This window comes from Chlorocebus sabaeus, chromosome 20, assembly GCF_047675955.1.
Source record: "Chlorocebus sabaeus isolate Y175 chromosome 20, mChlSab1.0.hap1, whole genome shotgun sequence".
Classification (NCBI taxonomy): domain Eukaryota; kingdom Metazoa; phylum Chordata; class Mammalia; order Primates; family Cercopithecidae; genus Chlorocebus; species Chlorocebus sabaeus.
The window spans coordinates 129,943,777-129,971,756 of NC_132923.1; the positions used below are offsets into that span (position 1 = coordinate 129,943,777).

The 27,980-nt window shown below is 41.7% G+C and overlaps 1 protein-coding gene across 21 annotated transcripts in view; it reads right to left on the minus strand.

Moving 5' to 3' along the window:
* CAMTA1 (calmodulin binding transcription activator 1) overlaps positions 1-27,980 on the minus strand; it is a 975,861-nt gene that overhangs the window by 863,730 nt on the left and 84,151 nt on the right. Inside the window, exons 4-6 of one of the 21 annotated variants that reach the window (XR_494522.3) lie at positions 23,186-23,269; positions 8,610-8,715; positions 6,778-7,324 (exon numbers count right to left, since the gene is read on the minus strand). The exons of 18 other annotated variants lie outside the window; for them this stretch is intronic. Coding sequence is in view for 1 of the 3 variants with exons in the window: in XM_007980722.3 (XP_007978913.1) it covers positions 23,261-23,269 (9 nt within the window). In the remaining 2 variants the exon portion in view is untranslated. Of the gene's footprint in view, positions 1-6,777; positions 7,325-8,609; positions 8,716-23,005; positions 23,270-27,980 lie in introns of those variants that run through there. 2 more of the 21 variants (XR_494523.3, XM_007980722.3) reach the window with 2 other exon arrangements.

Sequence of the window (27,980 nt, forward strand, 5' to 3'; positions counted from 1 at the left end):
CCAGTGATGTTTTCACTTTATTCAAACTGTTTGTGTGGCTTTAAATACAGGTTCAGCAGAAACCAAAGCAAGTCAAACATTTACTTTCTATTAAACATCTAAATCAGAAGATTAAAAAACTATTTTACATTTAACAGAAAGAAGCCGTCAAATCAGCACAGTGGCAGCTTCACCGTATTTACTGCCAAGAAGGGCTGACGCTTGAGAGGTAATCAATTTAGGAAGGGAGGGATGGATTTCTTTAAATTCTTCAAAAAGGGAAAAATACATTTGAGCAAATCTTTTAATTATAGTATCTTCCAAAGAACCTACAAAGCCTTTATTCTTTCCAAACCTAATGCTTTTTAAAGGCAGCTTTTGCCCCTTAATTCCACATGAAATATTCATTATAGCATAATTAAATTTTATTCCATGCTATTTTTACTGGGTTCACAGAAATAGAGGGTGGCATCATCCTTAAAACAAACTTCCCAGCAACTTCGCTTTCACAGTGAATGGCTGGTTCTTAAAATTGAACTTAAAATGCAAAACCTACTCCAAATGCCTATTTCAGTTCAGGGTAGATGGGTGGGTACTGAAGAAATAGGTTCATTCATATGTCACACCAACCTTCAAATAAACAATTGCCTCAGTTCTCCGTTCACTTAATTGTGCTTGCCACAAGGCACCTGAAAGCATCGATCTTCATTTTCAGCATTTAAATCCCAGAGCCTATTTTATCTTTCAGTGTGAATCTATCTGGTAGGTAAAGAAAAGAGAGAGGAAAAGGGAAAGGAAAGAAGTGCCCATCCACAGCTGAAAGATACTAATTTTGAGTAAACATTTGGATGCCTGGGTCATATGTGTGAGGAGTGGGCTTGATATTTTTGGTCATTTATGTAAATTACACAACCAAAATCTTACTATATTTTCCAGTCAGAGTCAGTAAGCTACAAATTAACACAAATCCCCCTCCCTCTCAGCCTGACAAACGGAATACAGAACAGTACAAAAAGCAAGGATTATGGGTCTCTTAAGTGATCTACAGCTAAGCCCACCAGCCAACAGAGCCAAGAACCACACCTAGTCTCTCTCTCCCAAGATCACGCAGAACCCCTGATGGAACATAAGCCTATGAAAATGCGCAACTCCCTCAGTGTGCATGTGAAGCTAAAATCTCCATTTAGAATTCTGCAAACCTATCAACAGGGATGATCTCAGATGAGTGGTTACCCACCCTCTTATTCCAGCCAGACTGTCTCATCTGTTTCCTAACTTCCTAAAAGCATCACAACTGAAGAGGGCAAGCAAACAACAACAAATGTTTTTCTCAAGTGACATCTGAAACTGCTGTAAGGGAGCAGCTCGCCCACCCACGCCAAAGAGGCTCCTAGGAAAGCAGCAGGAATTGGCTTTGGGTGCTGCTCCAGAACTCATAGGTGCCAGGCTAGAACAGACAAACAGCTTTTTCTTTTTTTTTTTTTCCTCGAGATGGAGTCTTACTCTGTCGCCCAGGCTGGAGTGCAATGGCGCAATCTCGGCTCACTGCAACCTCCACCTCCTGCCTCAGCCTCCTGAGTAGCTGGGATTACAGGCACGCCACCATGCCCGGCTAATTTTTTGTAGTTTTAGCAGAGACGAGGGTTTCACCATGTTGGCCAGGCTGGTCTTGAACTCCTGACCTCGTGATCTGCCCGCCTTGGCCTCCCAAAAGTGCTGGGATTACAGGCATGAGCCACCACGCCTGGCCACAGCTTTTTTTTTTTTTTTTTAAACAGTTCATTTAATGAGGCTGTTAGGACTTCAAAACATGAAAACATATCTACTCATACATTTTATTTTGTAGTATAGATTCACCTCTGATACTGATTTAGAACAAAACACCCACCAAAGTGATCACTGAGATCTCATAGTCTGGAACTAGCTGCCACTACAGCCACCAGCACATGGGCTCCTCTGAACCCATATTTTTTCAGAAAAGTTACCTGAGATGCTGTTAGAAATGGAGACCTAGTAGAAAATGAAACCAACAAACTGAGGCACAAGAGGACAAAATTTGATTTTTATACCACAGAAACGGGTACAGAACTTATATAAAAGCATCTACCCACACCACATTCGCAAAATAAAGTAAAAAAAATTTGCTTGGGAGACTCATTTCTGTTTTCAGATTGGATCCCAAGGTTTCAATAAGACGTTCTGCTAGTTTCTCAAGAACCTGGCCCATTTATCACTTTTTCAAACTACATCATCTTCTCATTCAAATATCTCAGTGGCTCTTGTAAAAAATATGTCACACGTCTCCACTGTCAAGGTTTATCTCTAGCACAATATGTAACCCACAGATCGCAAACAAGATGTAGCCTCTCAGAGGGGACCGCAGTTATCCCAGAGTCTGCTGATGGTGCCTCGTAGTGTCAACATCAGGAAAGGATGAGATGAACTCACAACCCGCCCAACCTGGGATTTCTGAAGGCACAGTACGGCGAGGTTAATTCAAGCCCAACAATGCTGATTTCACAAAATTCAGTAAAGATTTGGGCTGAAACAAAATGTGAAAATTGTCTACTAGACATTAAAGAATTACTATGCATATGAATGCATAAATAAGGTTGCTGAGGTAGAGTTTAGCCATTTTAAAAGGGGGACCACAGCAGTTTCAAAGACTCCTGATAGCAGAAGTGCGTGGGCTGGTGCTCAGGATGTGCCTGTACAATGACTCGCATGGACCTGGGCTCTAACTCTGGCTATGCAGTCTCAGCCAGGCCACTCCTTGGCCTCCCTTACAACATTTGGGTTCATAAAAAGGGAGGGACAAAGCTCTCCTTGCTGGTCTTTGAGGGTTGCTAAGAAACCAAATGAGACGTTGTCTGTGGCATTACTTTCTTAAACTGCAGTAGTACATAAAATCTGAGCTGCTATTTTTTTCATATACTAATGCTAATCATAGATTATCTATGTATTAAAATTGGCTGGTTGACTTTCTATTGGGTAAGTCCAACAAGCTTCTTTTCTTATTTCTGAAGATAAAAAACCTTTTGTTGTTTTTTGAAGATGCATGTGCTTCTACCTTGACTTAAATTGTAATTGCTTGAGAAGTAGTTATGAGATGGCAAAAAAGCCTAGTTGAAATACTGATGAAAACTGAATACTCCATGTTTCCTTAGGCTGCACAGCTCATTAGCTGTACAAGCAGGGAAAATACTCGGGTGTTAAGATCCTGGAAAATCACAGAAGGCTATTCTAATGTCAAATCACCACAGACACAGAGCAAGGTAAAACCAGAAGGTAAAATCAGCAAGGCTTCCAAAGCCATTTGGAAGCAAATGCTAACATATCTACAATGGAATTCAGGGCCTCAGCGCAAACGTTTCTGTCTTAGTAAAGTGATAAATAGGCATTTAAGCCAAATTTGATCCAAGTTCACAGAGATTATATATATGAAAACTCATCAGGAAAACTTAACAGTATAAAAGTGGGAATTGAAGAAACTAGGTAAGGGATCTATGGGTACTCCAAACTATCCTAGCAACTTCGTTATAAATACTGAATTATTGGCAAATAAAGTTCTTTTTTAATGACTTTTTAATAAAGGTGGGGAGGCCTGCCTTTGAGCAAGGAAAGGGAAAAGTCTTTAGTAGCAGTCTACATAGGTCAATCTGTCAGGACTCTCAGACACACCATCTCACGTCATCCTCACAACTCTCTCTTGACACAGGTTCAAAAGACAAACTATGACTATTTCACAGCTAAAGAAACTCATGAAAGAGCGACTTTCTTGGGGTCCCACAACTTTTAAGAGTGATGACAGGATTCAGTTTTTGGTCTGCCTACAGAGTAAAGAATCTGGCCAAGCAGGCTGGGCGGGGTGGCTCGTCACCTATAATCTTAGCATTTTGGGAGGAGAGCAAGAAAACTGCTTAAGGCCAGGAGTTCCAAGACCAGACTGGGCAAAATAGCAAGACCTCGACTCCACAGAAAAATTAGGAAATCAGCCAGGCATGGTGGCCCCCAGGTCCGAGCTACTCAGGAGGCTAAGGCAGGAGGAGCACTTGAGCTCAGGAGGTCAAGGCTGCAGTAAGCTGGAATCATACCACTGCACTCCCTCCAGCCTGGGCAATAGAGTGAGACTTCACCTCAAAAAAAAAAAAACTGTCCAAGGGCCTAAGTGGGCAAGGTGGGCTGCCCTAACCCACTGGACAGGCTCACCCAAAGTTGTGCCAGTGAGTCACTCAAAGGCCATCAGGGAGCCTGCCTTCCTTAACCCAGGAAGTGACATGGTCTGCTCTTCAAAAGGGAGTTGAGAGATGCATCCAAAAATGGATGTCCTGGTTCCTCATGGGAAATCTCAACATTGGTAATCCCTTCTTACAGCAGGGCCACCTGGAAATTCCCTCACAACCTAAGCTGCTGAAGACTCACTATAAAGCTGTTACTGAGTCAATGCCAGGGCCATGGCTTAATGGAGTAGGAAACTGACAAGCACTGAACACACGAAAAAATACGAAATTACAGGGCCAGTCATAAACTGGCACCTCTTCAGCAGAGCCTCCGGAAGGATCCTGGGTCAGAGTCCCTCTCTGCCTGACGTCCTCTGTGTGCCACCAGAGGGCACTAACTCATGGAACTGCTCTTTAAAATCAGGTCACACACAAACTGCAGGAATGTTGAATGAAAACTAGCCTTCAAATCAATGAAGTGCTAAGTATGTAATTTTGACAGTGGCTTTAAGCATCTACTGGTCAAAATTTTCAATTTAATTCTACAAAACTTAAAAGGACACACATGTAGCAGAAGAATATACTAAAAACAGTAAGTTGATCAAACCTTCAGATTTATGAAAATAACATATAAAATAAATAAAAGAGTGATGCATTTGCTCCTGCATCTCTGGTCACAAGGGCTGTCAAATGGATAACCCACCCCAGCGTTTTTTACACACACACAATATAAGAGTGCCAAGAAAAACATGTTGATTTCTCCTTTGCTTTAAAAAGCCACTCTTCATTGAATTAGAAGTGGACATTAACCATAATAAAATTACAGTACCGTTTATTAAGCATGATTAAAACATGATTTAATCTTCTGTACTAGAATCCTCGTAAGACAAGCAGCAGACACTGACGAGTGTGCACTGTGGCCTAGCTTGCTGTTCTAAGCACATCCCACTTACTTTACTCCCCACATCCCTCTGAGCGGTGATACAATTCCATTTTAATAAAAAGTTAGTTCGACCTTGCATTTCTTGAATGTAATAATTTTTTTTTTTTTTTTTTTTTTTTTTTGGAGACCTAGTCTCACTCTGTCGCCCAGGCTGGAGTGCAGTGGCGCAATCTCGGCTCACCACAAGCTCCGCCTCCCAGGTTCATATCACTATCCCACCTCAGCCTCCCGAGTAGCTGGGACTACAGGTGCCCGCCACCAAGCCCGGCTAATTTTTTGTGTCTTTTAGTAGTAGAGACGGGGTTTCACCATGTTAGCCAGGATGGTCTCGATCTCCTGACCTCATGATCCACCCACCTCGGCCTCCCAAAGTGCTGGCATTACAGGCATGAGCCACTGCGCCTGGCCAGTAATTTTTCTTTACATCTGTATCCTCTGCTTGTGATTTATTTGCCCATGAAAATATAAATACAGATTTGTGAGTTATGCCTCATTAACCGCTTTCTACAATTATTTCTTCACCCCAGAATTCATACTTCTTACACTTTCATAAGCGTATAAGATTATATAATCAAAATAATTCAGTGATCAGTTGAATAAAAAATGCACCATGACCAAAGGGTTTTTGTTTCACTTTGCTTTGTGGTATGTAAAAAATTTAGCCTTTGCTTTTATTTAAAAGGAACTGAAACAGCTTTAATTGTTTGTCAGAAATACTGGTTACTTCTCTATGTAAAACAAAATTCAAGTTCAATTGGACCTTGGTTTTCCTGATTTTAGTTGATTTTCCTCAGTGTGTAATAAATAACTGAAGTTTACACTGAAATGAACAAAATCTGACAAATTATACCTGAAAAGAAGTTTCAGTTCTTTAAACAATTCGTCACAAGTTAGTGCTACAAATAAACTCACCTTGAGATAACAGCCTACATCACAGGATACTGTCTCCTTGGTTTTTGTTTCTGTTCTTTGCTTAAAAAAAAAAAAAAAAAGAGAGAGAGAAAGAAAAGAAAAGAAAAAAAGAAAAACTTTCTCAAAGGTTTTCAAGAACAATATTGGTATTCTGGCCTATGCCAACACACAAAGAATAAAGACAGGGAACCATGGCATCTGTGAAGGTATCTGGAACAAAAGTACTTCTGTTAATATTCTCTAAGTAATTGTCTCCAACTTTCCTCTATATCTTTTTTAATGTCCACTTGATCTAGAACATGTTTTGATTTGTCTTGTTTACGTGATGTCAACATTTATCTTAAATAATTAAGAGAACCACGAAGTATTCGCCTGTTTCCTGCCTCTCTTTTATTTCTCCATGTTTCTCTCTAGACTCTCACTAGACGTCGATATCACAGTATTCCAGAGATATGGCTCATGTTCCTATGCATCTCTGTCTTCTACTTCTTCAGGAGGCACCGATGTCATCACATACAGTAAGTCTGTAATTCATAATCCCAAAGCCCTGATATGCTCCAGCTTCTCACAGCACCCTGAACTAGGCTTCCAGTTACTTCAATCACAACAAAAGCTTTATGCTTCTTTCCAAACTTTCACTGCTTTATCATTGGAAAAGGTCTATGTAAATGGCAAGTTAAAGGAAAAACATTCAGAAAGGACGCGACGCAAGTGACCCACGCATTCGTTCAACAGCATTTATTTAGACTCTGCACCGTGTCCGCACTGTCCTATGCACTGGAGATACACGGGGACAAGACAAAGGCCCTGCTCTCATGGAGCTTCCATTCTCATGAGAAGATGGTAACTGACAGGAAAACATACCATCGCTGGGGCAGGTGCTAGTAAGAAAAAGGCAGCTTGCTGAGGGGACAGAGTGGCATCATGGATGGTCACGGAGGCCTCTGGACCGGGAAGCGTGTGCACAGAGCCCTGCTCTCCAGAGCTCAGTCAGGCTGCGGAGCTCCTTCATAGTAACTCCGGATGAGACAAGAGTAGGTCACTTTATTCTATTTCATTTTTAGTAACATTCGGTTCAAATTAATTTGGGGTTTTGAGAACAGTTAATTCACTAATAGAACTGTCTTAAAGCCAGACGTGGGGCTGGCGGGATGGGAAAGCTCTCCCTACGAATTCTGCCAGCTTTCATTCCAATGTGTCAGCCCTCACGGCTCCAGCTCTGTGGATGCCTCTTCTTTGCTGCGCCCATGAACAAGTGTGTGGTGAGAGCCTGAAATAAATAGGTGTAAAATGGGTCAAAACCGTTGCTTCTATTTCTGTTTTTAACTGAAGAAAATTTGCCCCATTTCCAGAGGCAGAGAGAGAAGGAGACATCTGGGTAAAGGCAAACTAAAGTATATATTAAACACACACAAATGTATACAGATGAACAGGTATGTATCTACCCGCACCCACATACTATACACGTGTATATACAACCATATATGTCTGACTTCTTCGCCTATGACAATCCAAAACTGGGTCTCATACAATGGTCTTTTTGCAATCATTACAGCATAACTTTTATTGGGTTGTAGGTTTTATCTTTAAAAGGCCACAAAACTTTTTTAAAAGATCAAATAAAAAATTAAAGGTTCAAAGAAGATCAAGGCTCAGATTCAATTAACACTAATTTTGGAAGGATTTTTTTTACTTACTATGCATATTCAGCAAACTACTTAAGTTTTGGGTTTTTTTCTAACATAGCATCCTAGGGGAGTCATTATGTACAATCAACTCGCTAATTCAGATTAACATGTCTAAGTACATATTGATACAACAGAACACAATGCTTCCAGAGGTTCCCTGCTACAGACTCTCTGCTAAAGCACAGGACTAAGAAGGTGGACTTCTTCAATTACATTTCCAGCACTTCCCATTGTTACTTCCTGGGCCAGTTTCATAAATTAGAAGAATATAATACTTCAAAGGGATACTCCAGTTTCCATGAACAAAACGACTAGCATCTCCTAATTAATGTAACATCCTAACAAGTGAAAGACGACTTCTACAGGGGCCCTTAAAATGACCAAAAATGCAGTGAAGCTGAAGGCAAGCCACAGATCGTTCTTTCATTTCCCTCTCTATTCTGGGGGAAAGGTCAAAAACAGAGTGGCTTTAGATAAAACACTCCATACTGTGCTCATAAGTCTTCGTGGGATGAGCTGGGAGCATGTGTGGAGGGTTCTGTCTCATTTGCTTCCGAAACTTGGGACTGATTTCCAACCAAACCTCAAATCAACTGAATATCAGCACGACTGTTTAATTCCAGTGGACCAATGTGAGTAAAACATCACATTCAGGCCTGTGTCCATTGCGCACAGGCCAGTGACCTTCACAAACCTAGAACAGGTACTAAAAAGAGTATGCTGTGAAAAGAACTGTGGGCTTCTTAAAGGGAAAGCACTAGTGACATTTATGGCCTATTTCCCTAGCAGTTATTCAACTAAATAATTAGTTACTTAAGATATCAGCACAACAAATGGAAGATTTCAAGGCAATCAAATGTCAATTACATTTTTTTTACATAAAATACGAGTTCCTCTGGAATCAGACAGCAGCTTCTGACTTGTTTTCCATTGCTCTTTGCACATTTGCTTTCTGCTACCAAAATTTTAAGACCTGTATAAACAAAAACAGTATTTATTCTTCTCTTCCTCCAAAACACTTATTAAGTTTACATTTTGGGCTTGAAGGTACATTTACCCCACTGTCACTTCCCCCATTCATCCACCCATAACCATGTGCAGATGGTGGGCTCAAGGAAAACAAAAAAGCGGGAGGCCCAGCACCTTTGCCCAAGGAGCTCCCACTTGAGTGGAGTAAAGACGCCAACAGAAATAAATCACAATATGCTATGGCAAGGGCCCTGACAGGACATGGGAAGCAGGGCCCAGGGTAAGAGTGAACCAAAGGACAGGCTGTGCTGAACACAGTTCCCAAGAAAAAGGGCATGGGAGGAGTGGCATGCGGGCTGCCCTCCAGAGGAAGGGCTGGTGCAGAGAAGGGAAAAGCAAGTAGGAACGGACAGAAAAAGTGTCCACACATCAGGAAGGGGAGGGGAGGAAGCAGGTGAGCTGCAGCTGGGTGGGGCATGGTGCACTTCATCAGGAAGGGGTGGGTTTGGTATTTCTCCGCTTTCACCTGCATCTACATTCAGAGGTAGGAGTTTCAAGTTAATGAATATTTTATTAGTAGAGACAAGTCCAAAGACCAGAAAAAGAACCACCAGAGCAATGGCATGCATGCGGACTCTGCAGCCTGAAGACGAGGGACAGGAACAAAGGCTTGCCTACTGCAGACCAAATACCTGCCCTGGTTAAGGCTATGCTGGCTATGCTGGTTAAAGTGTAAGTTTCAGCAGCAAATTTCTGAAGGAATGCATGAATTACAAGTTTAAATGTTATACTTTGGATGGTCTGAGCATTCTAATGACTCAGGTATAAATAGAAAATAATTTTTTTTTTTTTTTTTTTTGAGACGGAGTCTGGCTCTGTCGCCCGGGCTGGAGTGCAGTGGCCGGATCTCAGCTCATTGCAAGCTCCGCCTCCCGGGTTTACGCCTTTCTCCTGCCTCAGCCTCCCGAGTAGGTGGGACTACAGGCGCCCGCCACCACGCCCGGCTAGTTTTTTTGTATTTTTAGTAGAGACGGGGTTTCGCCGTGTTAGCCAGGATGGTCTTGATCTCCTGACCTCGTGATCCACCTGTCTCGGCCTCCCAAAGTGCTGGGATTACAGGCTTGAGCCACCGCGCCCGGCCAGAAAATAATTTTTTAAATGTCAAAACTCTCACTTTCCTAATTCCCTACACTTACACACTGACCTTCACTTTCAAAGAAACTAGAATTGTGTGTGCACCAAATTAAATTATACTAACAATGCCTTTAAAAAGCTAATATTTTTTAAAAAGCAAATACTTCCATAACATGTGTTATAATTTACAAGTGGTATCATAAAATAGCTCTTCTTTTGCTGGGATATATTCCAGTCCATTCATCATAAAGATTTCTGTGTGAGGGGTGACTCTGTAAGCAAAACACCATTTAGTGGGAAGAAAAACCTCAAAACAAATTACAAGAAAGCCATTAATGTTCTTTTAATTTCTTGCTTAATTTCCAGTTCTTGGTATCCATACACTTCCTCATCAGATGGAAACATTTTAATTAGAATAAAGAGAGTTTAAGAAAATGTATGTAATGAGTAAGCTTTCATTATTACTAAATGGCATTAACTGAGCTTTCTGTCATGTGAATACAATGGTGCGGGAAGGAGAATACTTTGTGTAAAAGATAGGAAAGCAACACAGTTAATGATAAACCAGAGTCTCTGCATGCTCCCAGGAGATTTCCAAAGGTGGGGACACTGACATGCTCTAGACTACTTAAGACTGTACATTCCCAGGATTTTAGCACAAAATGAGTAAGTAATGATTCCTTCAACATACAAGGAATCCAAGAACACAGGGTTCATAAATACCTGCCCCAAAATGGGCTCGCTTCCTAACAGTGGGGTTTGTAGCATTTTTAAGGGTAATTTTTGAGAATTCTTCAGTTAATCATGATACTGCAGGCAACAAACTAAAGGGAACCTGAAGTAAGCTTAAACCTGATAAAGGTACAGAATCGGGGCAACCATTAACCTCTTCTTTGGAGGCTTTCATGACAGGCTCACATGATTAAGATGAAAAGTAGTAACAGCATGTATGCTGCTGAGGACGCTCCTATTTACTCTTTCAAAATATTTTACTTTTTCCTGGCCTATAAGGCTAAAAAATACCTGATATTATCAACTTTTATTAATCTTTAAAAACACATTGTGTGGATCAAAGCCAAACAAAATTGTGTGTGTGTATGTGTGTGTGTGTGTGTGGAGAATAAGCTACATTCTCCGCATGGTAAAAGCCTGCTAGGTTCAGTCATTGAAGCACATGACCTCTACCAACCGCCATGGTGTCCCCTCCTTCCTCTTCAGCCCTGCTCCCCTCAGAAGGAATCAGAAGTGGTTTTAGATCTACACGGCCAATCCTTCATGAACCATGGCCTCCTTGTTCCGTTAACCACTTCCCCTGTGATAATCCTGGACTACACTCCGTGGCCATCTCACTAGCTGTCCAGTATGGCAGCCACTGAGCACCTGAAATGTGTCTACTCCAAATTAGAAGGTAATGGAAATACAAGACATATACCAATTTCAAAGACTTCATACCAAAAAAAGTAACATCTCAATTTTTATACTTATTTATACAATTTTACACTATATGTTCATGTAATGTAGACATATTGGGTTAAATAAAATATATTACAATATATTACTAAAATTAGTTTCCTTTATTTTTACTTATTAAAAATATGGTTACTAGAACATTAAAAATTACACGTGACTCACTGACACTGCTACCGTACAGTAGAGCCCTTGACCTGATGTAACCAAAACTGACCGCTCCATGACACTGATTTCAAGCACTCTATTCTTCGACTATGCCTACTCCAGCAACTCCTTGACTCTACTCCTTGAATCCACTGACCCCATGACCTCTTACTGACTCTCAGCTCCTTCATGCCTCCTGGCTCCTTGCCTGGCTTAGACCACACGGTCTATCCTCAATCCTCACATCAACTCTTCTGCGCAATGCTCAACTCCCTTATGCCTCCTCCCTCCACTGTACTCACCTGGCAAAATCCTAATCCCAGGTTAAATCCAACTTCCTGCCCTCTCCTGCCCTACACTTAGGCTGCAGAAAGTGGAATTCCTTCGGAGCACCAGCTCAGCTCCCTATCCAGTCGTTTTTGCTTGAACCAGCTGGAACTGGGCTTTTATTCTCATCATTTCACTCATACAGCTCTTATCAAAGCCACCAACGATCTCCCCGCTGCCAAGCCCACGGTGAAACCCCAGTCTGTATCTTGCTCCACCTTTCGTGGCATCTGACACAGATGATCACTCTGCTTTGAAACATGAACTTCCTTGGCCAGGCGCAGTGGCTCACACCTGTAATCCCAGCATTTTGGGAGGCCAAGGCATGTGGATCACTTGAGGTCACAGGATTGAGATCAGCCTGGCCAACCCGGCAAAACCCCGTCTCTACTAAAAATAAAAAAATTAGCCAGGCATGGTGGCACACACCTGTAATCCCAGCTAGGGAGGCTGAGGCAAGAGAATCACTTGAACCCGGGAAGTGGAGGTGGCAGCGAGCTGAGATCAGAGGGACATTATGTCTCAAAAAAGCAAAGCAAAGCAAAGCAAAGAGAAACATGCACTTCCAGGACACCCCCATCTCCTGTCTTCCTTCTCTGATTGTTTCTCATTCTCCTTTGCTTCCCTTATACCTGCTTCCCCTTAACACTGGGTGTCCCAGGGCTCCACGTCTGGATTTCTCTATTGCACACACTCCCTAGAAAATTGCATCCAGTCCCACAGCTTTTAGAACCCCCTATATGCTGAAAACACTCAAAGTCTAGCTCCAGCTTCAGCCTGTCCTTGAAGTTACAAACTCAAACATACGACTGCCTATTCAACATCTCCACCTGGCATCCTACAGTCAACACGTGCAAAACACAACCTGCATTCTCTTCACCCCTCCTCCCCAACCTGCTGTTCTGTCTTCCTGATCTCAGTAAAGAAGAATAGCATTCTTCCAGTTACTCAGTGCAAAAACATGGTCATCATTTCTGACTCTTCCTATATGAATAGTCTACCAGCTCTTCCTTTCAAACATATCCCATATATGACCACTTCTTCCTGCCCTCGTCCAAGCCACCATCAGTTCTTGCAACAGTCTCCTCACTGGTCTCCCTACTTCTATCCCAAACCAGGGATCAACAACTCTTTTCTGTAAAGGGCCAGACAGTATAGATCTTTCAGCCTCTACAGGCCATATGCTCCCTGTTACAACTATTTAGCTTGGCTGCTGCAGCTCAAAAGCAGCCTCAGATAATAAACACGACAATGTGGCTCTGTTTCAATAGAACTGGAACTGAGGCAGACACTGAAATTTGAATTTCATATAATTTTCATGTGAAATAAAATACTGATGTTTTTTCAACCATTTAAAAACATACAAAGCATTCTTAGTTTGCTACCTGTACAGAAACAGGCAGTGGGCCAGATCCTGCCATGGGCTGTGGTCTGCTGGCCCTGCCCTGGAAGATTCTCTATACTACATTCAGAGTGATTACTTTATTTTATTTTTATTTTTTTGAGACAGTCTTGCACTGTTCCGCAGGCTGGAGTGCAGTGGCACGATCTCCATTCACTGCAACCTCTACCTCCCGGGTTAAAGCGATTCTCCTGCCTCAGCCTCCCGTGTAGCTGGGATTACAGGCAACCGCCACCATACCCAGCTAATTTTTCGTATTTTTAGTAGAGACGGGATTTCATTATGTTGGCCAGGCTGGTCTTGAACTCCTGACCCCATGATCCGCCTGCCTTGGCCTCCTGAAGTGCTGGGATTACAGGCGTGAGCCATCACGCCCAGCCCAGAATGATCCTTTTTGTCATGTCTTTTTCCCGCTCAAAAATCCTCAGCAAAACCAAAAGACCGTGCCAAGTCCTGCGGGACGCACAGGACCCTGCTTCCTGGCTGCCTCACGTCCCTGCCCCTTCCCATGCTCTGCGCATGTCATTCTCCTGGCTTCTCTTTCGTCACTGCCAAATCTCTATCTATCTCAGGGCCTTTGCTTTTGTAGTTCCCTCTGCTTAGAATACTCTCACTCTAGACACCAACGTGGTCACGGGGTTGCTTCCTTCAAGTGGTCACAGTGTTGCTTCCTTCAGTTCACCTCATGAGAGATACTCACTCACTCACACTAGAATAGCACACACAAACGGACATCCAAGAACCCTCTCCCTGTGTACCTTGCTGCACTGTTCACCACACTATCACTGACATTTCTTTCTTTCTTTAGAAATAAACAGATTGGGCAGTTTTTTAAAAGAGAAACAAAATACCACAGTGATCAAGGGCATGAAATCTGGAGTCCAATGACCTGGATGGGAACGCAACAGCACCACTTACTAGCTATGTGATACTGAGCAAGTTAACTCAACTTCTCTGTATCTCAGTTTCCTTGTCTATGGAATGGTGATAATGACAGGACCTACTTCCTCAGTGTTCTGAAGAGTGAGTTAATAAATGTAATTGGCATATATAAGCACTCAATTACTGTTATTTATTTTTGTTTATTGGTTATTATTCCTCTCCCCTAACCAGAAAATAAGCTCTTCGAGGGGAATGACATGGTTTTGTTTATTGCTTCATTCTAGATGCACCTAGGACAGTGCCTCATACTAGGTATTCAGTAAGTATTTATTGAACAAACAAATAAATATTTGAATTTAAGTCACTTTGGAGTGGGCAGAACACTCCACCCCCTCCCATGATCATACAGATATCAGATAGAGCAAAAGCTTCCTTAAAATCTGTTAGAGGCTGGACGTAGTGGCTCAGGCCTGTAATCCCAGCACTTTGGGAAGCCGAGACGGGCAGACCACTTGAGCTCCAGAGTTTGAGACCAGCCTGGGCAACACAGTGAAACCCTGTCTCTACAAAAACACAAAAAGTTAGCTGGGCGTGGTGGCATGCCCCTGTGGTCCCAGCTACTCAGGAGGCTGAGGTGGGAGGACTGCTTGAGTCCAGGAGGTGGGGGTTGCCATGAGGCTGAGACAGAAGGATCATTTGAGGCCAAGAGCTCGAGACCAACCCGGACAACACAGCGAGACCCTATCTATACAACAAAAAAAAAAGTCAGCAGGGCATGGTGGTATGTACCTCTGGTCCCAGCTACTCCAGAGGCGAGCCTAGGCATTTGAGGTTACAGTGAGTGATCATCGTGCCACTGAACTCCAGGCTGGACAAAAGAATAAAACTCTGTCTCTATTAAATGAAAAATAAAAATAAATATAAAAATAAATTAAATTAAAAAAAAACCTTATTAGAGAAAGAGAAATAAAAAGCCTACCATTCCAGGTGGGTTTGCTGATGCTTCTCTATTTCCTACTCTGAAGCGAGGCATAATGCCATTCTGAGTAACAAGTGGTTTCACTTTATAAGAAACCTCCTACGGGGCCAGGCACGGTGGCTCATACCTGTAATCCCATTACTTTGGGAGCCAAGGCAGGAGGAAAACTTGAGCCCAGGAGTTCGAAACCAGCGTGGGCAACAGACTCCATCTCTACAAAACAAACAAACAAACAAAAAAATAGGCACAGCAGCACGAGTAGTCCTAGCTACTCGGGAGGCTGAGGCAGGAGGCCTGCTTGAGCCTAGGAGTTCAAGGTTGCAGCAAGCTATGATTATGCCCCTGCACTCTGGTGGACGGGTTCTTGATCTGGGTGACAGAGCAAGAACCTTGTCTCCAAAAAAAAAAAGAAAATAAAAGAAAAAAGGAAAAGAAGCCTTTATAATCAAAAGCTGTGTTGTACACTCAAAGGTTACATGTTCAGGTCTTGAATCAAATTAGAGAAGAAATAGATTTCATAGTCAAGTTCAAATCCCACATGTAAAATGTCAACCTAATACCTAGTAGCACAATTCTGATCTTACAATATTTTCTAAACACAACCACAAATGGCTGTTTACTCAGAGCAGCTTACATTTAATTGACTTCTAAAACCAAAGGACATCTCACCAAATACCTGAAGTCTTCCCCAAACCAGAAAGTGATGCACACATATCTGTCTACCAGCAAGACACAGGCTTCGCTCACAGCACATCACAGGGTCTTGTGGGTTTGGTATGTCTCCTTACACATACACACACACGTTTCTTCTAGGATGACTGAGTTTTATAGATGGTATTAAGATAAAATACTTTCAGGCTCTACATTTGATGACATAGTCTTTAATGTGAAGATCCTTATATATATCCTGGTATAATATGGACTCTTTTTCAAGCGGAAACTCTACTTCCTTTAATAGAAGTGCAGGGATGGTAAGGTATTTCACTGTTCAGCAAAGTAGAAATTATTCTCCTAGCCTCTAAACTAAAACTCTTCGCTGTGATGTAAGAAATGAACATCTTCAGTACTGGTTCTATCAAGTAGAAAATGAATTAGTGAGACGTAAGTAGCAAAAACATAGTTGTATCAACTAGTATGTAATCCTGTTGTACAGCTGCCTATCTGCACTGAATGCCTGAAAATGACATGTGTGACAAAGTGAAGGGTTATGAAGACGGGTAAGAAACTGGGGGTTATGAAATGGGTGAAGCCCAATCAGTCATGGTGAACTGCCATGGACTTTACCATCTGCCCACGTCCCTGTACTGGTCCAGGTTCCTGCTGATGGCAACGGAACTAAAACAAATGGCTGGGATTCCTGGGGGGAGCGGTTCCTGGAGAAGTGCTAAGACGTGAGAGAAGTCTTCTTCTGTCACTCTTTGTGGGTGTTTTTGTTTTTTGTTTTCTAATTCTGCACTCTATTGACCATTAAGGTCACTGTGACATGGCTGAGAGGATCTGCACGAGGCAGGCAGGTACAAGTCACTTCTCAATTCTGTACTGCTATACGGTGGCAATGCCTGAAAAACCAGAATGATCGCACTCTAATTTCATACTGTATTTAGCTGATGATCCTAAATAACACCTTGTCAGCTTTTGTCATCTAGCACAAAACCACACGTCTTGTGATCTACGAGCTGGGCTGTGGTAACGCCCTTGACTTGAGGCTTAAAAGCTTTGGTTGGGACATAACTTTGATGTATTGTCTTTCATTTCAAACTGCAATGATTATCCTTGAATCTGGCATCACATAGAGTGCTACCAAAATTAGATTATGGTTAGTTTATAAGACAACCTATTCCCTTTGGTGTACCACCACGAATGGTGCTACTCTCAGCTTTGCATGTTTGCAAGATCGAAAAGCCACGGCTGTTTGGTTTACAGGATGCGGGGATAAGAACCATCTGCCTGGTCTGGTGTTTCTTTAATTAAAACTTTAATTACAGATATATCTCTGCACAGATACGTGCAGTCTATCAGCTCCTGTTCCTAATTACCTGTGCTAATGAGAAATGAAAAGACAGTTAATGTTTGCTGAGTGTCTACTATGTGCAAGGACCTATGTATGGTCAGATGCTCCAAGGTGAACTAGAGCAGGTAAAGCAGATCCCAGGTCAAACCTTGCTAGTTTCCCCTACCAGTCCTTTTCCCACCAATACAAAAGAGTGGCAAAAGTCATTCTGGTTTCTCCTTTGGAAATACGAAAGGCTTAGAGGTATAAAGTACTCAAAAGGATCCACACAGAAGAGAGAAAAGGGGCTGGATATCCAAACCTGCCTGAATAATTGAAGTTCTGTGGCCAGTGTATGTGACAGTCTGTCATATGGAGTATTTGCGACCCCACCTGAAGATGTGTGTGGAAAGTGGAAAATCTGGTCTAATCCTAGGATTCTGAGGCGCATCACACAGCATTATGGTAACCACGGCCACAGTTTCCCAGGGAAACAATCACCACAAATGAGAACAAACGGGAGATGTTTTCTGTTATTTCCTGACTGTGCAGCAATATTGTTGCCGACTTCTCCTTCATTAACTTCCTTTCTACCAACGGCAGATCTTCATTGAGGAATGACAAAAAAACTTTCCACACCTTCACCATGTGTTTCTTAGTGTCCTCAAAAGCCTCAAGCAGGGTTAAACACCATCAGGATGGACCCCTAAAGCAGCCCACTTGGTGGTGCCAAGGCCAACAGGACAGGGTCTAGGGCACACCCAAAGCTTCCCGACTTTTTCACAGTGAGGAAGTCCACTGCTTGCCCTCAAAACTGCCCTAACCTTCTATCACTTGTTTCCATGAGAGGGGGAGCACAGAAGGAGGATTACTTTGCCTGTTTCTCCAACATGTCCAGAGGCAGGGAGTTAATCACAGCAGCTATGCTGTCACACTGTCTCTGCTCTCCACCATCCCAACTCTCACTCAGATAAGGACACAGAGGAGGAGGGAAGTCTTGGCCTGGAGGCGGGCACCAAAGAAGCACCCTTCTCTCTCAGGAGTCTGTTCCTCAACACCAAAAATGGAGGGTCCAACCCAGATGATCTCAGACCTTCCAGCTCTAAAAACTGTGCAGCAGATATGCTAAAAGCCTGATATAAGCGCTCCCTTGAATGGTCCAAATCCATCTTATTGCCCAACATTCTGTACTATTCAGTGACTGAAGCCTGCCATTTCTCGACCTATCTAAATCTATGAGGCTAAATTACCTAAGCTCTTCAAGATAAACCACCTAAGTTAGGATAGACAATCACAAACAAAATCTGACAATTTTCAAGCTAATGATGGGCAGTGCCTACTTCTTTGAAAGACAAATACTAACATAAATTAAGAAATGTTCATTTAGCCAGGTGCAGCGGCTCACCACTGTAATCCCAGCACTCTGGGAGGCCAAGGCAGGTGGATCACCTGACGTCAGGCGTTTGAGACCAGACTAGCCAACATAGTGAAAACCTGTCTCTACTAAAAATACAAAAATTAGTTGGGCATGGTGGCACACGCCTGTAATTCCAGCTACTTTAGAGGCTGAGGCAGGAGAATCATTAGAACCGAGAAGGCAGAGGTTTGCAGTACACTAAGATCGCACCATTGCACTCCAGCCTAGGCGACAAAGAGCTAAACTCCGTCTCAAAAAAATAAATTAATTAATTAATTAAAAAATAAACATTCATTTGCACATCAACTCTGTGGTAGGCACCTGAAGGATTTCACGGACCTCACAGTCTGATGACAGATACACTGTAAACATACACCAGATGGTGGAAGAAAGATAAAACAAGGGAAGATGGAAGTATGGAGGAGAAAAAAATAAGGGAACAATAAACCCGTAAAAGAGAGGAGAAGAAAAAAAGAAAAATGAAAGAAACAAGAAAGCAAGCAGGGCCCTCTACTTCATTTCACTCTAACTAAATTCAAACCTGGCTTCTGTGGTGATCAAGTGGTCACTCACGGAAGACGGCATTCTACAGGGTGGATGCCAGGAGCTCTTCCTACAGACACAGTACTAACAATTGTTGGCTGAACAACTAAACTGGCCCATAAGACTCATTTTACCTTACAATGGAGTCAACTGCAGAATTAATAGCACTGGCCCACACTCCAGAAGCACAGATCCATATGTGCGCAATTTAAGGACCTGTTTTCTTGTTTACAAAATAAACTTCCTGTATTTCTGAACCTATTGATCTCTCTAGAACAAGAGTCTTGGGAAAGGGCAAGCGTTTCTTAAAAAGTGAATTATTTTAAAAGCTGTACAGAGGATTCTGAATGTGCAGCCAGGACTGAGGAAGCCCCTGGTAGTAAGAGTCCCTAAAAGTAACACATATATGACAGAGCCCTCCATGGGGGGCAGGGAGAGGGACGGTTGTTGAAGCCAGCTAGGGGCCTTCAGAAGTTAGGGGTGCTGTTACGTTAAAAGGTCTGGGCCAGGCACAGTGGCTCACGTCTACAATCCCAGCACATTCTGAGGCCAACGGGGACAAATCACAAGGTCAGGAAAGTTCGAGACCAGCCTGGCCAACATGGTGAAACACCGTTTCTACTAAAAATACAAAAAATTAGCTGGGCATGGTGGTGGGCGCCTGCCATCCCAGCTACTCAGGAGGCTGAGGCAGGAGAATCGCTTGAACCCAGGAGGCAAAGGTTGCAGTGAGCCGAGATCGCGCCACTGCACTCCAGCCAGGGTGACAGTACGAGACTCCAAAAAAAAAAAAAAGGTCTGATGGCTGAAGGATGATACTGCATACAGCTGAGCTCCCTGCAACCAAAAGGGCAAAACCATTTCTTGGGAGTGGCTCAGCCAGGTTTGCAGCTCAATGCAAGGCAGCAGTGCCGTGCTATGCGCGGCACTTGGATTTAAGTGCCTGTCGGGCAGTTTACTGAGGGTGTGAGCCTGGGTGAACTCATTTAACCCGCCTGGGCATCAGCATTCTCACGTGCAAAATGGGGTGAACATACCACCCACCTTGTACATAAATGTGGATGATTAAAATGTATGGAAAGCCCTGGGATGAATATGTAACAGGCATTCTTACACACCCAGGAAAAGCAGGGATGTCCCTTCCATCTCACTCAAGAGGACACCAAAGCCTCACGCAGCTGGGTAAAAACCTTGAAACAGTTCAACCCTCTGACCCCTTCAAAGTTACCTAGACACCTTACCGAGCATAAAAGGGAAAGAGAAAGGCTGACTAGGTAAAAGGTGGGTCTGTCCCTCAGGTTTCCTTCCTAGTCCCTCCATAGCCAAAAACAGTTAAAAGAATCTATCAACAAAGGGTTATGGAGCTCTCTGTGATCTAAACTTTTCTTCCTAAGAGATTAAAAACCCAGATTTAACTTTATGCACCTGAACCTGCATCTGTTTTAGAGGTGCCTAATTACCATAAACTATTCAGTCCCTCTCTCTAAACATACAAGGGTCTCTAAGTCAATGTTAGAAGACTACTGGGGAATTGTTTTGAGTCTGATTTTCTGTAAGGTGTGAGTTCCCCTGCTGGGGTTTTCTGGTTGTGAGGATCAGCCACACTACACGGCAGGCACTGCTCTAAGCACTTTGTGGACATGTGCTCAGCTAAAACTCACCAGGATCCTTTAGTGGGTACTATTATTATTATCCCCAATTTAAAGAGGGGGAAACTCAGGCACAGAGAGGTTGGGTGATTTGCTGTGGTCAGACCACTTGCAAGGGGTCGAGATGGGATTCGAACCAAGGCAGCCTGGCTCCAGAGCCCATAGTCCTGGCCTTTCACCATGGGGTTCACTACCACTGCCTCTCAACACGCCGGTTATGCCTGCCAACAGCACAGCCACAGGATGAGGTTCAGTTTCAAAAGCACCTTTCTTCTGAGTTCCCAGTGTGTCTGTCATACAGTTTCATTTATCCTCCCAACAACCCTAAAAAGCAAGTGGGAGACACACAGTATCTACATTTCACAGATGACAAAACAGAAGTGGCATCAATGAAATGTCTTACAACTCCTATATTTTAAGTCAAACAGCTAATTTCACTGTTTTTACACCAAAACGAAAGTCTTCTGAAGTCTTTCTGTTGGAGTATTTCAGTTTTGTGTGACTACCTCAACAGATACCAATAACATATCCAGAGACTTTGCTAGTCCAAAGCAGGTTATCTCACTCTCAGATGGTTTTTCTCAATGAATCACATTCACAAAAACATCCATTGGCTTACAGTCTACTAAATGTCCTATAACCAAATACACAATGCTCATTGGAAATAAGCCATAAATGTGTCCATGTACTAGCTCTCTCAGAAAAATGAGGTTATTACTACGCAGAAAACTTTAAAGAAAATCTTACTGATCTAATTGTAAAATAAAATAAGAGAATAAAACCTTTTCTCGTCTTCACCTGTTAATGTCTCTTCAGCTCCTAGTGGACTTACAAATACAGTATTGTCTGCCTCAAAGGCAGATGGGAGCCCCAGGGGAGCCCAGGGGAGCTCATCCCTCAGGGGTCAGCTGGTTTGGGGCTGCTTGAGCAAGAGGACTGGAGGCAACAAGCAGTCACGGCCTCCCACAGCCCTGGGCTTCCATGTACCATCCACTAAGCCAGACGACATTCCTTTAGTGCTAGAAGGACATGGCATCAAAGAACAAATAAAGGACATACCTAAGGCAAAAAGGTCTTTGGGGATCTGGAAAACATGCCAGCACAACTGTGAAAAGCATTATTTAAAAAAAAAAAAAAAATCACCTTAAAATTCAAGGTTTAGCAAAAAACTTGCTCCTGACTACTGGGACATTACAAATCACAGGGGCTTTATAATCATAGGATGGTTTACCTACTTGTATTTCTCAGCTCTGATATTTTGCAAATCTGTGAAAAGAAAAAATACCCAACAGGCCAAAGGCAGCTTTTCAAGTATCCAAGTACACCAGGCAAGAACAAGCTCGTGAGCCTGAACAAAAGTGTTCGCGCGAGTTCCAATCGGCAGTGAACAGCTAACCACGACTAATTTTAATTTGTGGTTCTAATGAATGATATAAACTTTTATAGGTATCAACAAAGCTCAGAGAGGACTTAAATCCATTTCAGTGCTCATTTAGCAGCTTCAGCTGTGTGCAATTAAAACATCAGCATTAAATGTTAGAGAATAAAATAATGAGACACTTAAAAAGTAATCTGTGCTTCAGTGGGCCATGCTGAGAGAATTCACGTGATTTTTTTTTAAGGACATGATTTCTTAGGAGTATCTTGCCAGTTCAAAGAACTGACTCAAGTTTGGTTTCTTTTGATTTTGTTTTGTTTTGCTTTAGGTTAAGAATTTTCTGAAAAGAGGAATACAATAAAAACGCATCGTTTGAAAAACAGTCATGAAACTGCATATGGCAGAAATCAATCTGGTATTGAGACCACCAGGGTTGGCTGACCAGGTTTTGGCAGAGACAAAAGTACATTTTTTGGTCATGTTAAAATTGCTGCTTGTTCTTAACTTATGTCTCAAATTAAAGAAATAAAATATTAAAAGAGTGGGGAAAGGTGAACTTGGGTAATGAGACAACTTTGTATTTTTCTAGTCCTTAAATGAAATTAAAATTAAAAGTCTAAGCTTTTTCTCCCCAAAATACTTCAGAATACAAAATATAATCTGAGGATGTATAATGTGGCAGCTAAGACTAATAAATTCAAGTTGCTACTATTTCTGAAAGAAAGATAAGTTACTCTGCAGAGGAAGGGGAATGTGGTGATGGTGATGGTGAAGGTGTATGTATTGAGAAGGTGAGGGGCAATGGTTTGGGTGGTTTGGGAGTAGAGAAGAGGTATGGGTGTCCTGGGCGTGTGTAAGTTATATGTAAATATCAAGTTAATTCAGCTTCTGCAAAACATGAATAAAAAAGGAAATATACTGTATGGGGAAATGCACTCATTAAACTTAAATTTTAAAAGGATGAAAACACAGATTACACTTTATTTTAAAGCTGAAATGAATTTTAATACGGAAAATGAAGACAGCATTTTGCAAATTTATCGCTCAAAGGGGTATCTCTATTTGAGGAAATCAGCGTGTTACACTTTGAAAGATGAAATGTTACAGCTTGTACACCAAAATTAAAAAATGAAATTAAATTAAAAAATGAAATGGTTACCAAGGTAATGCAGGTCAGGGGATCAAAGGTGAAGGGTCACACATTATTAAAAAGAAATCCAAAAGGACGGCTGCATCATGATCTCTGCAAAACAAAGGAGCTCCAGTAAGTAAAACTAATATCTCTGAGAATTTAAAATCAAGCTCTTGAAAAGATTCCACTGTAACTGAACCCCATCATTCCTGATGCTGTGTAGAGCCATTTTTATTTACATACAAAACCACACTTTCATTACCTGTTACCAACAATTTTTTTTAATTTCACTATTCAATCATTAAAACCTAAAATATCTTCAACTGTAAGTGATCAAAAGTGTAGATATTTCAATTTGACCCCACAACCTGTTTTCTGGAAATGACAGTGTTTGATAAGTTGCTAACATATCAGAAATCTGATGTGGTCACAGCATGGTGAGTTTTTTCCTCTCCTCAAGGAATGAGTTCCAAAATTGAGTTTTTGCAAATTTGTTTCATTTGAAGTAGCTGCATAAAATTTCCATTATTGGAACATTTAGTATAACAATGTTCTAGAAGACAGCAATAAAGTGATACATGATAAAATAAACTGTGTAACTATATCTATTAAGATCTGTTCTCACATTCAACTTTCACTGCACAGGGGAAAAAAAGACATTTTAAGTAAAATAACTTGCTAGTTCTACTGAAATTACACAGAATTAATAGGGGCTTGACATGAGGAATATTTACAAGGGTTCCCCCCACCCCCCCCCGTATCTGACAGGCTTCATTTTTTCAAAAAATGTTATGATTTACTCACTTTCCCCATTAACAAACTAAAGTAGTTCATATTTTTTAAAAGGATAGACCTATGGTTTTGTTTTGAAACATGAAGCTACCCCCCAAATCATGACAAGCTTTGCAGTAATGGTAAGCACTATAATTGTTATACTAAATAATTTCAGTATTCATTTCACTAGTACATAAAATGAACAGTATCATAACACAATCATCTTTAGTGTCTCCTCTCTGAAAATTAAACTTTAGCAGGCTATATGCTCCCTGGTTTAGGGATCCGAATTCCTTAGTGCTTGCCAGACAGCAGATTCTACAAAGCAGTGTAAATAATGGCCTGCCATACAGGAGAGTAAACGGGAGGAGCATAACCTGGAAAAAGAACTTAGTTACCATTCTTTTTACAAGAGTCCCCACTTGCCATTTCTTCTTCCATTCTGCTACTTTAGTTGTAGCCCACAATATTTAACATTTGAGTTTACCTTGTTAAAATTAAATTCCAAAAACACTTAGATATTAAAATATAGACAACTTCCAAAAGGATTTTATTAAAAGAAACAGGATATTCTTTCTAGAGGCTTATGGCAATCAATAAATAAACAAACTCTATAAACGCCAGATGTTTGTTCCTGTGATTAGGTTTTGTTAAAATAACTTGCAGAGCTCATGCACTGGGTCCAAGTGTGTTAGTGCCCTAAGGCCATGTTTCAAAAAACACAATTTTTTTTTTTTTAAGTTGCACAGCTACTGAAAAGTAAACTAGCATTTCATTTCCCTGGAATGCTCATCTCACATAAAGTCTGTCACATATGCGTTTGTTGCTCAGAGGCATGCAAGCAATTTTGAACACTATAGAAGGAATCAATACCCCATCAAAACAATGCATATGTTGTTTTAGTAGCATCATTATTTAGACCATTTCAGCATGTTTGTAACAAAAAGCAAGAAGCCAGTAGTGTAACACCAGTCAAGTTTTGTTTCCCAAAAATATTTTGTATTAAAAATGAGAAAAAGTAAACCCATTCAAATCAACTATCTTTATGTACCTCCTTCATTACTAAAATATGTATGTATTAAAAAAAAATCTCTTCTTGACATCAAGATGATGAAGTACACACAGATGCTTTTTTAAAGTCTTCTAAATCATCTTCAAAATTCACCAACTCACACACAAAAAAATGTTAGCCCAAATCTTCTAACAGCTTAATCTCTGCCAAAAGGTCCAGACACTAGACCACTTGAACATGGTATCATCTCCAAGCAGTCAGGAATCACTCTGAGTGCCTGAATGTCACAACCAACCAAACTCCCATGTGGGAATGAAATCAATCGCCTCACCTAAATACTTAGTGGTTCTGACAAAATGGTTCCAAATGAAATTGTGCCAATAATGATAACATTTTAGGTGATTTCAAAAAATCTATAAAGGATTTTAACTAAGGTTTTCTACATGAGTTTGCTATTTAGGGAGAGGGAGGTAAAGGCTACCAGGAGTTTACTATGTCCCTCACAGTCAAGAAACCTAGAGTATAATCTAATCAGTAAAAAGAAGGCTAGAAGCCATCCAAGGGGCAATGCAACCCTAGGGAGTAACTAATTCCACTGAAATTATGACAACAAAGAGCTGATTCTGAGTCCAGTCTGCTTGCTGTGGCAAGGATATGAGCCACACACATTTTCCCACAGAAATAATACTGTAAAGAGGAATTAGACTTGACAACTGTCGATTTAACCTGAACTCTTTGAGGTTATTGGGCCTGAGTAGCTTCTCTCCCCATCAAGGGCTGGCCTAAGTCTTAACTTTGGATACAAAGTCCTCTCTTCGGAACCTCCTGTCTCCTTGCCCCACTCCCAGGCGCCAGCAGCAGTGCCTGAGGATCCCAGATTATCCATCTTCCTCTCTCTTCCAGAAGCCTCCCTTTCTTCAATAAGGCACAGTCAGCTCATGACTATGAATGGACTGAATTAATACACACCAGTGCATGAACAGACTGAGCCTGAGGGGTTTTCATTCACCCCAAACAAATCCCCAACTGGTAGAACCACCAGGTATTTTTACATCAAAGGGTACAGAAAGCTAGTCTACCTCAAGGAAGACTTGCTACATTACAGCTTGTTTCTTTGTAACTAGTAAGTGAATTAGACAGGAAATATTCAAAGACCCTAACCAACCCCCAAAACCTTGCATAGGATACAAGCTATCCTTAATCTAAAACTGGAAAACTACTCTACACTGCCCTATCTGTGAGTTATATGCCTGAAAGAAGAAATACACCAAGTTTCACTTTCACAAGACCATCAAGTCATCAGTGTTACAGCAAAGAATATTTTTCTAGGGAAATTATCACCCATATTAAGCTCTAACTACTTGGACAACATTTTATAGGGATACCTTTTCCAACAAACTCAATTTGTATTCAATGTTAAAAATCTTCCCCACCCCACCCCGCCGCACCAAGGAGTAGTACTTAAGCAAAGGGAACTGGTTCACTTCTCAACTAAACAGACACACAGCAAAGAATGTCATTTCTAATAAGGTTAAATCATGACAGAAATGCTGTCATTTTCACCGCAGGCATATTACTTTCAAAACAAAATACATGGAAGAACTGTAAAGAAATAAAAAATAAAGAGCCAAGAAAATGCAGAGTCATAGAAGCTAGAAGGAGACAGCTGAAGAAATCCATTAAAATAAAAACCCTATATAGTCTGTATTTTAAAAAAAAAAAAAAAAAAAAAAGACTCTCGCTCTGTCACCCAGGCTAGAGTGCAGTAGCAAGATCTTGGCTCACTGCAGCCTCCACCTCCCAGGTAAACCTTACACATTCTACCATCTCTTTACAAAATACCTGTTAACATTATATAACGCTTTCTGCAGCAGAAACTAACCTCAGCAAGTATATTCAACAATTAAAAAGAACTACCCAGGCGAGGCACAGTTCTGTGGCTCACGCCTATAATCCCACCAATTTGGGAGGCAGAGGCAGGAGGATCACTTGAGCCCAGAAGTTTGAGACCAGCCTGGGCAATATAGGGAGATCCCATCTCCACAAAAATAAACAACATTAGCTGGGTGTGGTGGTGCATGCCTCTAGTCCTAGCTACTTAGGAGGCTGAGGCGGAAGGAACACGAGCCCAGGAGGTGGAGGCAGCAGTAAACTGAGATTGTGCCACAGCATTCCAGCCTTGGTGACACAGCAAGACTCTGTCTCTGGGGGAAGGAAAAAAAAAAAAAAAGCAAAAAGGTGATTACAATGATAGGGCAAAGCTTGTTATTTTTAATCTATAAATATAAATCAATCAATCGCCAGCATGCCATTCAACAACAAAAAAAATGCACTAGAGCTAAGTATACCCCAGTTATTGGGGATTATATTTTTATTACCATTTCATGTTAGCCTTTCTAGCATGATAAAAATGCCATCTACTGAAAAACCAAAGAAAAGTGCAGCCTCTGGTTTTCATGTCTGTGGCTCACCCGCAGTGGCCGGCAGGTGCTGTCCTTCCTCTCTCTCCCTCTCCTGCCAGCAGGCACCATCTCCACCTCTATTCCAGCCTTCCTGAAAATATATACCCTTCCAAGATGGTCTGTTCGGAGAATCTGTCTGTTTCTCAAAACTTTCTAAAAATAATACAGCAACCTATACCTACAATCATTATTTCCACCATACTCCTCAAAAAGAAAAAAAAAAAGCGAAAACTACAAATTAAGTATCTTTCTACCTAGCATTTTATCCTCAACAATGTAACTCCCCCCCCCCAAAAACATCAAAGCTTTCACAAAAGGAGGAGAAGGGTGGGCAGAAGGAATGGCAAAGGGCACCAGGAAACTTTGGAAAGTGATAAACATGCTCATTATCATAGTATGGTGATGGTCGTGCGGTGTATACAGATGCACACTTGCAAAACATACACGACAATGTGCAACTTAGTATGCCACTTATACCTCAATAAAGCTGCTTAAAAATGGTAGGTGGGGAGCCCGAGACAAGAACGCTGCCCTCTCTGCATGCTTTAGGCACGCAGCCATGCTGTGGCCGTCC